The 15,112-nt window shown below is 37.1% G+C and overlaps 1 protein-coding gene across 8 annotated transcripts in view; it reads right to left on the bottom strand.

Annotated features, from left to right (window-relative positions):
- Positions 1 to 15,112, bottom strand: part of dab2ipa (DAB2 interacting protein a) — a 122,330-nt gene that overhangs the window by 17,517 nt on the left and 89,701 nt on the right. For all 8 annotated transcript variants that reach the window (XM_067414256.1, XM_067414254.1, XM_067414257.1 and 5 more), the window contains 2 exons: positions 2,559 to 2,703; positions 1,881 to 2,025 (listed from right to left, as the gene is read on the bottom strand). In XM_067414256.1, coding sequence (XP_067270357.1) covers positions 1,881 to 2,025; positions 2,559 to 2,703 — 290 coding nt within the window. The remainder of the gene's footprint in view (positions 1 to 1,880; positions 2,026 to 2,558; positions 2,704 to 15,112) is intronic.

The following is a 15,112-nucleotide window of genomic DNA, read 5'->3' as shown; positions in this document are numbered from 1 at the left end:
CAGTCTAAGATACTCTTCAAAGGCAGGGAAATTACATTCCCCTGATGGAATATCTTGCACCAGGCCATTGCAAGAGAGACTAATTTCATTTCTCAGCATGGTTTTGCAGAAACGTAGGTGATGATTAAGGAATAGCACAGTCTCTATGAGGACAGATGGAGACCTCTCACTTCTTATTAGTCCTACTATGCCAGGCATCATGGGCTTTTTGGAGAAATGACAAAATTGCTAATTCAGGATCTGCCAGGAATTAAGAAATTAAAAACAGACGATAACCCTTCTTAAGCCTTCAAATTATACTACGTGTTTTTTATTTAGCATTTATTAATCTATTTATTGTGCTTATTATGGCAGTTCATGCATTAATACAATTTTGATTATACAATAAAGGTAATATTCTTGAAATGAAGTGATAATCTTTAAAATATGGAAACATTTGTATTTGTATATAAATGAAACCTAATTTTAATATATTTCATACAAATATTGTGTATGTATGTATATATATAGGCATAACATTATGAGCACCTTCCTTATATTGTGTTGATCCATCAAAGAATGGATTCCAGTAGACTCAAGCACCAAGATGTTAGCAGCAGATCATTTAAGTCCTATAAGTTGTGAGGTGGGGCCTCCATGGATCAGACTTGTTTGTTCAGCACATCATACAGATGCTCGATTGGATTGAGATCTGGAGGATGCCAAGTCAACACCTCAAACTCATTGTTGTGCTCCTCAAACCATTCCTGAACCATTTTTGAAGAAAATGTGATTTATCAGACCAGGCCAGCTTCTTCCATTGCTCCGTGGTCCAGTTCTGATGCTCAAATGCCCACTGTTGGTGCATTCGGAGGTGGACAGGGGTCAGCATGGGCACCCTGACTGGTCTGCGGCTATGAAGCCCCATACGCAAAAATCTGTGATGCACTGTGTATTCTGACACTTTTCTATCAGAACCAGCATTAACTTCCTGAGCAATTTGAGAAACAGTAGCTCATCTGTTTTATCAGCCCACAAGCACAGACCAGGCTTTGCTCCCTACGTGCATCAATGAGCCTTGGCCATCCACCATGATCCTTTCTCCGGTTCACCACTGTTCCTTCCTTGGAGCACTTTTGATAGATACTGACCACTGCAGACTAGGAACACCCCACAAGAGCTGCAGCTTTGGAGATGCTCTGACTCAGTCATCTAGCCATCACAATTTGGTCTTTGTCAAACTCGCTCAAATCCTTATGGTTACCCATTTTTCCTGCTTCTACCACATCAACTTTGAGGACAAAATGTTCACTTGCAGGCTAATATTTCCCACCAACTAACAGGTGCCGTGATGAAGAGATAATCAGTGTTATTTTATATAAATCAAATCAAATTATATATATATATATATATATATATATATATATATATATATATATATATATATATATATATATATATATATATATAGTATTTTATATACAGTTTATATATATATTATATATATATAAACTGTATATAAAATACTATTCTAATGTAGTATCTAAGACATTTTAATTATTTAGTATGATCACTATAATTAATGTGATAATTGCATTATACGTCTACATTTATATTTGTATATAAAATAAATACTTCAAAATTTAAATATATTTACATATACAATGATGTATACTCTCCCTCTCATCCATAAGAATAGAAGTGGAGTAAATTGATCATATAAGTGTAAAATGACCACCCTGTAATAGTGCAGTGCACTATGGTGAACTATTTCGGCATAACTAGAACTCAATATTGACCAATCAGTATCCAATATTGGAATCACCCATCTTTCCAATAGAAAGAAATCCCATAATGAGCTGTGTGAGAGGTGATATGAGAGGTGAATTTGATCTCATTACCAGTAAGAGTTGATGATCTTGCAGAAAGCCAGCTCACAGCACATCTTGAGGTTGCTCTGGTGCTCATGCAGGTCGCTGGAGGAGCACTTAGACGGATCCACCTCACAGTTCTCATCTGACTCATACAGAGCTTTGATGAACTCACCTGGGACAAAGAAGATAAACAATGCGGAAAACCTCATTTAGCACAGACAGCATGCAGCCAGCTGCGGTACTGAACATTACAGTTAATGTGAAAGTAACAAAGATTTATCATTAGAAATGTTGAAAAAAAAAAAAAAAAATGTAATTTTGTAATAAGATAAAGGAAAAGTTCAAAACGTTCAAAAATTGCCCAAATAATGAATGTAACGATGCTACGTTTATGTAAGATTTGACACTTTCTCAAAGACTTAACTTTTAAAAGTAGTTTCTCAGCATCAAACAAGCACTTTTGAGGGAAACCGAGCCTAAAGCTTTCCCCCCGCACCCTGATTTTGCACTCATATTCGGCTTGATATCTTAAATAATTGAACAGAACTTCAAAAACACAGGCTACACAAAAAAGCAGTAAATTATTGATTCTTTATTCTCACGGGCATATTTGATGGTTTAAAATCACTGCAGGAATTGTAAGGGAAAGCATCGGGCTGCTTTGATTTGAATGACAATTCAATGTAATTTTCACAAAGTTTTTACCTAAGGCGTCCTGCAGGTACTTCTGTCCCACTAGTTTCAGGTACTCCTCTATAGCTTTAGTGGCCAGTGTGTTCTCACGGAATATGAGATGCTCGTTGTCTCCGCAACGATCCACCTCAGACATCATCAGATCAGTCAGAAAGTCCTGAGGGGACAAAACATTAAGATGTCTTTATTGATATCCAGCTTTAGTTGAAAACGATCCCCAATAGGGTTAAGCTAACAATAGTTTCCCTGGACACTACACCTGGCTCTCATTGGTCAAACAAACAGATAGGTCTCATTGGTTGAGCAAATGTTGCTGTATCGAGCTGGACAGGATGCTTGACAACTTTGTCAAGAAAGTTTTCTTTGTATATAAAACTGATAAAAAAAATAAAAAAACGACACAAGTAATGCAGGCTTTTTATTCACACAACAAAACTCAAAAGAAAGTGGTTGTTTTTGTGCCTGCTCTGCTGTTAGTGGTCTGCTGCTTGCTTTCATCCTTTATTTCCCCATCTTTGATCACTCTGTTTTTGAAATCCCACGTTTGATTTTGAACCATCCAGAACCGGATGTCTGGATGACCTGGAAAACAACAAAAGCATCTGATAGGCCAGACTCAGGGGCTTTTTATTTGGAGTCTAGAAGCGTCGCTGACTGAAGCAGCTCCAGTCAGAATGTGTAACAGACTGAGACGGTTATGGATATCCAGCTGGGGAGATGACTCATACACAGTGATAGTGTATTGATTGTGGGATAATGTACAGTTCAATGAAATTTACCCTTGGTCTCATTGCAATATTCTTTCCCTAACTTCCTGTTTTTCCTCTCTCATGATGCGTATCCCATGCCTCAGCTCCACCCTCACTGCCTCTGTAATCAGTTTCAGCTGAGCACATCCAGCACAATAAAAGCACCATAAAAGCTGTTAAGAATACTCTAGCACTAAACTCCAAGTCTCATAAAGCCATACAATATTTTGGAATAATGTTAAGTAGTTGAAACTCTTCTCTTCTCTTCTACTGTAGCTGTAAATATCAGTGATGTGAAACATGTCGAGTGTTTTGTGCATGCAGTTTAAATTTCAGAGCTATGCCAGAGGGGAAGATCTTAAGTGAATAACAACGACATCTATGCACTTTTTCTTTTGTGCGCACACGCACACAAATTGCTGTTTTCATGTTTTCCCCTGAACTTTCCTTAGACATAATGATTTTTACTGTACAAACTGTACAAATCAAATCCTCTAAGATTAAACCTACCATCACAGAAAACGTTCTGCATTTTTTCATTTTCTAAAAACATCATTGTGTATGATTTATACAATTTTTTACCCTCATGGGGACCTAAACATGTCCCCTGCAAGGACAAGGATTTCCGATATTGCTATCTTTATGGGGAATTTTTGTGGGGGATTACCAGGGCCACAAGCACGCACACACGCACACGCACGCACACGCACGCACGCACACACACACACACACACACACACACACACACACACACACACACACACACACACACACACACACACACACACACACACACACACAAAAGCAGTTTGGAATGTAAGGACAGGATATGTAATTCACTGAAATCATTAGGTAAGGGCATTGTGGGAAATGAAGTTCTTTCACCATTATCCATAAAGTTGTCTGTCTGTAAAAACTATACTCCTTTTTTGTTTTATTATTATTGCCAAATGTTCCCTTTTCTTGTTAAAATTACAGTTATTGGGGTGTTTAAATTAATTTGAATTTCAATTAATTTGAATTTCAGTTCTAGTTCCAACTCCAATTGAAATAAATTTGAAATTTACCCATTTAAAAAGCACATTTAAATAATTTCAGAATGATGCTGAAAAAAAACATGCTAAAATTAAAAACGTAAAAAGCATCCAGCTAGGGCTGCAGCTATCGATTCTTTTTGTAATCGATTAATCTACCACTTAATCGATCGATTAATCGATTAATCGGATAATAATTACTTTTTCTTTATTAAAGAGCAATAAGAGACAATAAGACGGGCATCTTAAAATTAACATCTAATTTGTCTTCTTTTTAGAAAAATTACGTTTTATTGCTGAAATTGCATACATTAATAACTGTGAAACTAAACAATTTTAATGCATACAATTGCCATATTATATTAAATAAAAATCTATTTCAAATTACTTTAAAAAGGTAAACATAGTTCAATCTAAAACTAAACCTACAACCAATAAATCTAAATAGTAGTAATATAAATAACAATAATGCCAATATAAATAATATAAATATTCTATAAATTCTATATAATATAAATATTCTAATATTCTATAAATATTCTATAAATAATATAAATAACTAAACATTGTATTTATGTTGTGCAACTTAACTTTCATGTATCAGCTTCAGCTCAGGCATGACATAAGCATTTACTGTCTTATTTACTCCTTTACTGGAGCAAAACATATTGGACAGGTTAACTTGGAATAAGAGATGAGCGGATCAGCTCTATCGTCACCGAATCAGCTGTTAGAAGCAAACCATCCACCCGCACCCGATCGTCACATATTAGCTACACTGAAGTAGGTTGCTAAACAAAACAAAACAAATTATTTTGGCAAAATTACATTTACATAAACCAGGGTCGACAACCTATACATCACACGGAGGAATAACCGCTAGAACGTGATCAAACGCGAGATATGCAGGGTTGCCAACTTTTAAGTTCAGGTTGGAGTGAGATTTTTTGGGGGCCGGGGGGGGGGGGGGGGGGGTAATGCTTTTGATCTTGATTCAGTATCAGTTTATATCTAGTATATATACTGTACATAATAATATGTTTGTTTTGGCACTAGTTTAAAGATTTCTTGGGTCAAATTATATGTGCCATTCCTTAATATTCACTTGTGAGTGCTTATATAAGTATCATTATTCATTAAAAAGATTAGGATGCAAGTTATTTAAGTTTTGAAAATTCACATTTAAAGAAATCTAGTGTTTGATCATCATATCTAAATATTTATTAGAATGCAAAGACTGCAATATATTTTTGAGCAACTAGATTAGATACATGTATATTTATTAAAGAGCCATAAGGCACCTAATGGCATTACAAATAAACATTAATATTTTTTAGCCACAAAATGACTCTAATTTGCCTCTTTGAATTGGAATTCTCTATTTTAATATTAATTACTACACTAATTGTAATATAAATTTTAGAAGAAATACAAATATTAGAAGAAAAATATTTTAAGTGGTCATTTATTGAAAATAATTGTTGCACAAATAGTATTTAGTACCAAAAGATCTCCTCAAAATATTCAATAAATATAATTTAATGAGTATAAGTGTGACCTATTAGTAAGGAATACCTGAGGGCTAAATACAAGAATAACATTAATGTTAACAATGTTGAATCTCTATCACTCTCCATAATAAAACGATCCTGTAAATATGGCTGACTTAATAATCAATAAACACTAACACTATGCTGTACTGTTTACCAAAACTTGCAGCAAACATCTATATGGTGAAACTGTTGTGTATCCGCTTAAGCCATTTTAAATGCATTGGCACAGCGCTAAGTATTGAGCGCTCATGGGCCACGTGACCAGCGCGCGCCGCAGGGAGACGAGAGCCTGCAACTCCGCTTTTCAACGCCTCTGGCTTTAACATTATGCCACATTAGCGCCAAAACGCTATTTATTGTTTGAATTTCATTAAAACACATTTAAAAAAATTAAAGCTTATAGCTTTGTTTAATATCAAAAGCAGGTTTGGCAATTTGGCGTGAGATTGAGTTGGGCGGAGTGAGAGCGTGAGACAGAGCCTTAAAGCGTGAGAATCACGCCAGATGCGTGAGAGTTGGCAACCCTGGATATGTTTAATTCAGATAAAGTACATCACACATGCTGATCTTTTGAGCTAATCATTCATCATTGTAACACAGCTTGCTTTAAGTTAGTAGCTATAAATATGATTAAAGTGTGATATTTAAATTACACAAATCAATGAAAGCACGCAGCTCTGAGCTCTGAAAGCACGAGCGCTGCTAATCACACACACACACACACACACACAAGCACACGCGCGCGTTACAGCTTGTTCTGATATTTGTTGCGCCTAGTATTGAGAACATCTAATGGTGCATTTCGAAGATATTATCAAGTAGGATATATAAAGTCTCATTAAAGATTTCACACACATCACAATGACGGTGACCCATGTGCAAAGCTGCAAACTCCATCGCGTTCATGTGTTTGGAGTTGCTCTTATCTCCTCAGCTGACGCGTGTACTGCCGCAAATGAAACTTAAATGTTCAGCGTCGCATCCTGAAGCTCAACACACAGTTTTCTTCATTTAAAAACAGCGATATTAAATTATATGACCAGTGCTGATGCCCGCCCGCTCTCTCTCTCTCGCATTGCGGTCTTTGATCTCGACATGAGCTGAAAACGAAAGTTAAAGAACGACACGCATTCATTGCGTTTTAGCGTGATATGAGAGTTCCGCGTCTTTATTAAAATCAACATATTAACGATTTCTCTCATCCACCTGCAATGTTTGGGATGTTTACGCACCTGAACCGCGGATATAACCGCAATCCGCTCATACTCCGAGTCCTTACACAAAAAATGTCTTTCTCCAATATCTGTGTGTAGTTAAATGGACTAAGCGAAGCGTCGAGGCAGATGATTTTGCCTCGAGGATTTTTTTGATTCGATTAACTCGAGTTACTCGATGAATCGTTGCAGCCCTACATCCAGCCATTTATAAGGTCATTATATACTCATAATGTTCTACTTTCACAATAATTACTAAATAGAAAGGTATCATGAATAATATTAGAGGTAAAAAGGTAATTTTTGTTCTCTTTTGTCCCCCTAAGATAGTTTCCAAGTCTCCAAAATATTATGAAATATGTTAAGGTAGTATTAAACTGATGCAAATAGATATTGCTTCTGAACTGTATAAGCTCCAGAACAGAGAACAGCATGGCTTAAGAGACCACCAGCACGAGTTCCCACACTATGCCATGCTGGATAGTGCTAGTTTAGGAATTGTGGACCAGCACAGTCTTGTTATTCACTAGTTGAACATACAATTCCACCAGCATTAAAACACAATCTAGTTACATCCTATTAGAGATTAGAGCTGACAACAGAATCTCCGTAAAAGGACATGGGCGTGTGTGTTTACAGCTGGCCGTGATTTCTGCTGATGCTCTGGCATGTGATCAATGATCTGCAGCAGATGTATGTCAGTGTTTTGAGAGATATTGTATGAGTCATACAAGCACCCTTCTGAGGATTAAGTCTCCTAAGCAGATGTCCATAAAAATCTAAATCAGTTGCTGACACATTACACGTTATATAAAACAAGAACGAGACCATTTTCTGTACCACACAAAGCTCTCTAAACCATCACCGGTGGGATCAGGTGATACGGGCATATCTGAGCTGTTCTCTTCCCAGTCAGGCAGAGGTAACATTGTGGTAATGACATTGAGAGGATCAAACGAGACCCAGTTTCTCGGAAAGCTCTAGGTCTTTGGCAGCAGTCACAGCACTCGCTATTCAATTAGGACACAAGAGCTTAACACAGTGAGCTGCACTCAGCGCCCACTCACTGATGAGACTTATCCGTCGTCTCACCACTAATCAGACGCCATCGAGTGCAGTGCATCTTCCCTGGCTCGCCTGTCACATCCCATAGCTTAGCACCACAATCATCACAGATCTGCAAAAATCTATGGGGTTTTATGGAATATGGAGCACTAGTGCAGGTTTTACTGCATACTGGGCAGAAAATACTGTGTAATGCATATTTTTTTTTTTTGTCACATGGCCTTGTAAGGTTGCATGAGTGTTGCCCAGTTAAAGTGACAGAATTGAAATATGGGCATTTGTACCCCAGTTTTGTTTAAAAATGTATTTGGCAGTAGGATCAAATAATGAGATGAGATGAAGATTTAAACATTGCGGTTGGTATTACTTCCACTTTATTTTCCACACTGCAAGTCAAGCACAATGCATTGCGGAAATACATAGTGTGATTCGCTCCTGAATGTTTAGGAAAATAGTCAGACGGTTTTACTATGTGGAACATTTGCATACTGTGAACAGTTTCAACTACCATTAAAAGTCTGTCGTTGGTAAGCTTTTTAAATGTATTTGAAAGAGGTCTCTTAAATTGTAAAAATATCTATATTGTGAAATAGTATTAATATTACAATATATAATATCATTACATTATAATATTATTAATTTATTCTGAATTTTCATTATCATTACTCCAGTCTTCACTGTCACATGATCCTTCATAAATCATTCTAATATTTGGCACTAAAGACACATTTCTTATTATTATCAATACTGAGGGTGGGTTCATTTGGTAAAGACTTAGCAACCACTCTGAACATCCTAGCAACAACATAGTCACACTAAAATTCCCAACAACTACATACTGCACTGTGCCAACACTTTGGCAACCACTCAAAACACCTTAGCATAATTGTGGCAACATTTGCATGGACAAATCACAAAAATGTTTTTGTAATTTGGCTATTTAACAAATTTATATTTCTATGTGTAATAAACTTACATGTGGGCACGAAACAAATAAAGATCCACTTTTCAAAAACTGAATGATGTAAACCCCAATGAAATCTGTGTCCATCTTAAAATGCTGTTTTCACATTTTCATAGGGCATACAGTCATTATAATACTTGTCCATGTTTCATACATTTCTTGCTGTCCAATAGCCCGCGGAAGGGTTGTTAATGTTCTGTTTAAGCTTTATGCTTCCAGCGGTTTGAGGAAGGCATGAATAAGTAAGCAGTAGCTTGTTAAAATGGCAATGTGTGCTCTTGAGTGTCCATTCATCCTCAGGGCGATCCACTAATGACCCCTGTCCCACAGGCTCCACCTCCCTAGTGCACAGTCCTGCTGATAAATAATCTTTCAGACTTGCACATTACAGCTCAATCACATGAACCTGTTTGGCCCTTAAACCAACGGCTGAATTAATAAAAGCTGATTAGTATGAGGCCTGACACTTGGAATTTCCCTCGGGACAAACTCTGAATGGACACTTTGGCTCTTTATGTGGGGTTAGAATCGTGAATCTCCCCCCATCCACCGATCAATACTTCCTGCACCAATTGAATGGATCTAGGAAAATGTGGATTTAATTTGTTTAGGAGCATAAACTTTTTTTTCCATTTATTTGTATATATATATATATATATATATATATATATATATATATATATATATATATATATATATATATATATACACACACACACATAAATGGATAATATATATATACATACTAGGGTGACCACCTGCGAATTAGCTCAAGGGGGGACAAAGGGTATGTTTCTGAGGGACAATGTGGGACACTGCCACCCCACGGGCAGATAGTGGTTTACCCATTTCTAGCACATATAGCACCTTACATGGTATATTAATAATGCCCTATTCCCCTAAACATGTGTAGGCTAATTGCTGATGTATGCTCATGAATATAGGCCAACCAATGTGTATTTTTGACATACTATTTTGAACATTCAATGAATTGACAGATGCACTTCCACTTACGATTTACTTTAGCTATTTTACTTTACTTATTTTTCATTATAATTTATTCACTTTAAATAAATTATAATATCAAATTATAGGATTAGCACAATTTGTAGTTGCTCAACACCACAGGAACAGAAAAATAAATAAATAGTTAAGTTAAAGTTAAACTAAAAGTAAAGTGAACTCTAGAGGTTCACGGAATGAGAAGGAGGGAAGGATGGTGAATTCCATGTTAGTATAAAGTCTGCACTGCAAAAAAAAAAAAAAAAAAAAAAAAAAAAATTATATATATATATATTTCTTATTTAGTATTTTTGTCTTGTTTTAAGTCTAAATATCTAACAATTCTTAAATTAAGAAACATTTACTAGACATGTAAAAAATATTGTCTTGTTTTGGGGGGAAAAATCACTCAAAATTAAGCAAAATAATATGCCAATGGTGAGAAAAATAATCTTGTTTTCTGCTTGAATTACGATTATTTTTCTTACCCCATTGGCAGATTATTTGTCTTATTTTAAGCAAAAACTCTTTAAATAGAGGTATTTGTTCCCAAAACAAGACAATAACTTTTGTTTGATATTTTTTATTTATATTTTGGCTAGAAACAAGCGTAATACGAAAATACTAAGAAAAGCATTTTTTGCAATTTGAGTGTCGTTTGACATCGTATTTTACTATGTCCGATTGAGAGAGACGTTTTGCAAAGGTCAAAAAAAGCTCTCTCGGTCAAAACCTTTCAGTCACAAATATTCATTTTCCCAGTCTTTCTTGTACCCACTCCTTCTCTTTTTGATGGATGATTGTGGTGCCCCAGACTCCATTTTTCAAATAGGAAAGTGAATCTAAAAAGTTCCAAGTGTGTCTGGTATGCACGTGCGTACGCTGTCATGACAACAACGAAAAAGTTGACAACAGCAGTTCAACTGTGTGTGTGGCAACAGTAGTGTGCTGAACTGTCAAGAAATTTTGGTTTGGCTACCTGAGGCACGAGGATATAGAGCGACCAACTTTTTGAGCAAGCATGCGTGACACGGTCTCAATTTGCGGGATGCATAAATTTGGCTTCAAACGCAGTGCGCGTACGCGCTACGCGCGACGGGTGGTCACCTTAATACATACATATATATACACACTCACCTAAAGGATTGTTAGGAACACTATTGTTTATTAATGCAATTATCTAATCAACCAATCACATGGCAGTTGCTTCAATGCATTTAGGGGTGTGACCCTGGTCAGAACAGTCTCCTAAACTCCAAACTGAATGTCAGAATGGGAAAGAAAGGTGATTTAAGCTATTTTGAGCGTGGCATTGTTGTTTGGCGCCAGACGGGCCAGTCTGAGGATTTCACAATCTGCTCAGTTACTGGGATTTTCACGCACAACCATTTCAAGGGTTTACAAAGAATGGTGTGAAAAGGGAAAAACATCCAGTATGCGGCAGTCCTGTGGGCGAAAATGCCTTGTTGATGCTAGAGGTCAGAGGAGAATGGGCCGACTGATTCAAGCTGATAGAAGAGCAACTTTGACTGAAATAACCACTCGTTACAACCGAGGAATGCAGCAAAGCATTTGTGAAGCCACAACATGCACAACCTTGAGGCGGATGGTCTACAACAGCAGAAGACCTCACCGGGTACCACTCATCTCCACTACAAATAGGAAAAAGAGGCTACCATTTGCACAAGCTCACCAAATTTGGATAGTTGAAGACTGGAAAATGTTTTGCCTGGTCTAATGAGTCTCAATTTCTGTTGAGACATTCAGATGGTAGTGTCAGAATTTGGTGTAAACAGAATGAGAGCATGGATCCATCATGCCTTGTTACCACTGTGCAGGTGGTGGTGGTGGTGTAATGGTGTGGGGGATGTTTTCTTGGGACACTTTGGGCCCCTTAGTGCCAATTGGGAATCGTTTAAATGCCACTGCCTACCTGAGCATTGTTTCTGACCATGTCCATCCCTTTATGACCACCATATACCCATCCTCTGATGGCTACTTCCAGCAGGATAATGCACCATGTCACAAAGATTGAATCATTTCAAATTGGTTTATTGAACATGACAATGAGTTCACTGTACTAAAATGGCCCCCACAGTCACCAGATCTCAACCCAATAGAACATCTTTGGGATCTGGTGGAACGGGAGCTTTGTGCCCTAATAATCCTTTAGGTGAGTATGTATACATATACATATGCACTGTAATTAATATTTTTAATGATTTAAATGTCTATATACATATTCAGTATATAACAGACACACTTTATTGTATACATTATATACTGAATACATACTGTATATAAACATATATATATAGCATCAAAACGTTTGATACTATGGAAAATTAACAAAATAAAACTGACATGCACAGCTTTTTAAAACCATGTTACAATTTTGATGGCTGCTTATTAGATCAATAAAGGAACATGTCATATTATGCAATAACAGAGAGCTTATCATTCTACAATTCAATTTGAAGAAAATTTTAAAACGAGATGCCCCATACGGGCAGATATTATTTCAATCAGATATCAGTACACAATTGAGTTAATTAGCATTCATTACCGAATTGATGCAGACCTGCAGACAAAGACAGGAAGCTCTGGAATGCAGGGAGTGAGTCAATGCACTTTATTTACAGTAACCAGGCTTCAGCTAATAACAGACAATGCACTGGCTGACCAGCTCTGGCCTTATATAATGAGAGACAATGCAGTCCCTGACCAATTAACTGCTTTGTAATGAAAGACGGTGGCCTTATTGACAGACTGTAATGACAGACCAGCCACTTCGTTGATTGTCTGAAAAATGACATAATATGTGTTCTGCGAAAACTGCCACTAAAGACCTTGAATTGTGAGCTCTGATGGCAATATGTTGAAAAAGTAGCAGCTGAGGGCTGCTGAAAAGGACAGAATCAATTTTTCATTCAACGCAAGCTGGAACATAAACACCAAAGAGCAGGGGAAAAAAAAAATCACGCCTCTTGTTGTGCACGTCTAAATACAAAACACATTGTGCTTTGGGGTTGTATTATTGCATTGCACAGACTCAAATCCCAAATAAGCCCAGAGTTGCACTCAACAATAATGCGATTGCATATTCTAGAGAACTGGACGGCGCGTTCTTGTGCGGGTCCATTATGATGCAACAATGCCTCGGATTGGCGTCAGAGTGCTGCAGGAAAAAATAAATCACAAAACAACTCTTTTCTCACAGCATTTGATCAGTAATGACGAGTGACAAAGCATCAGATGGACGGCTTTTGTGTGTGATGTCATCTGATTCTAGCCTGATTTATGGTGAGCACCAGAGCTGTTTGTGCACAAGTTAATGAGGGCAATCATAGCGCTCAGCACTCCCGTGATTAAATGAAGGAAAGCAGGCCACTTCTCTATTATTCTTCTTTATCAATGACGTTTTTCACAGTTGGAAATGTTGTGTGCTAAGATTAAAGCCTAGAACGACCTGTGCTTTTTTTTTTAGTAACATTCACAGCTGTTCAAATGCTTCCGTTTGGAAAAAAAAACTCCTCAAAATAATTCTGTCACTCTTAGACAGACTTATTAAGACGACATCTAAAATAACATACAACTACTGAACTCAATATAGCACTATGATTGCTCAGTCTTTTATCTCAATGATGTACAAATATGTCATGTCACTCTTTCGTTCGCTTGGCAGCAAACAGCATCCGGGAGAGACTATAATTAAATAATCTTCCTAGAACATAGTCAGGTAACACATTTACTTTTGAAGTCAACATGAAAATGCCTTTGCAATAGGGTTGTTCGATTATGGCAAAAATCATAATCATGATGATCGTGATCAATATTGAAATCACGGTTATTTAACATTATTATTGGTGGCTGATATGATCACTGTCTTATATCATGTTATGAGTAATTTTAAAAGTCAGTGAAATTTCATATTTAACAATACTTCAGCAAAAACTAATACTAGGTTTTTCAGTGCTAACAGTGGTATTCAGTTAAGTACTAAAAGCCTACAGCAGAAATTGAATAAAGTAATCAAATGTAAAATAACACTGCTGTATACATTAAATATAGACTAATCCTTCACTAGCAGTGAGTGATTTTTTATTTGTCTTTTCTTGTTAGATTAAAGGGGGGGGGGGTGAAATGCTGTTTCATGCGTACTGAGCTTTTTACACTGTTAAAGACTTGGATTCCCATTCTAAACATAGACAAAGTTTCAAAAACTAATGTTGGACGTTTGATGGAGTATTTCTGTGTCAAAAATACTCCTTCCGGGTTTCTCACAAGTTTTGGAGAGTTTTTTTCGAGTATGGGTCGGCTTGTACATACCACAGAGACGGACGTCCTGCTGTTGTTGCTTCTCCTGTTCAATTTATTTAAGCCTCGGATTTGATTCTGGATCATATATGTATTAGTTGAATCTGATTGATAGCCATGGTTTATTTAGGGTAGCGTTTTCTTCTCCACGCTTGAGGACGTCACCGCTTTGTGTGCGCTCGTCATTCTTTAGCTCCGCCCACACGATACGCCTCCAGGCGCTCGTTTTTTTTCCGGAAAGACTCGGTACAGCCTATATTTCTTTTATAAATATAACAAAACTAAAGACTTTTCGGAGATATGAAGGATGCAATACTGCTCTATAGGTACTCAAGAATGACATGAGATGACTGAGTGTTTCACCCCCCTTTAACAAAGACTGCAGCAGTTATTGATGTGTGCTACTGTCACTTTAAGAGCTGCACGGACCCAATAAACTGTTACACGCGTGCTTTCTCAGTGTTTACATTCCCTAAAGACATAACTGACTGTATTTACAAGGATACTTAACAAAACGGCATTCGACATGTTTGTGTGGGCTATTTGACCGTTTAGCCTCAAATCTGAAGCTGACAGTATACTTTGCTTATGCGTGTTCCGCCCCGTCTCGGAGTGCACGCACAAGAGGTCGCCTAGGGAATAGCTTCTCTTTCGCGGCTTGATGTGCT

The sequence above is a fragment of the Pseudorasbora parva genome, chromosome 13 (assembly GCF_024679245.1).
Source record: "Pseudorasbora parva isolate DD20220531a chromosome 13, ASM2467924v1, whole genome shotgun sequence".
NCBI lineage: Eukaryota > Metazoa > Chordata > Actinopteri > Cypriniformes > Gobionidae > Pseudorasbora > Pseudorasbora parva.
Note: the sequence above shows the minus strand (reverse complement) of the source record. Positions and strands in the feature narration are given on the sequence as shown.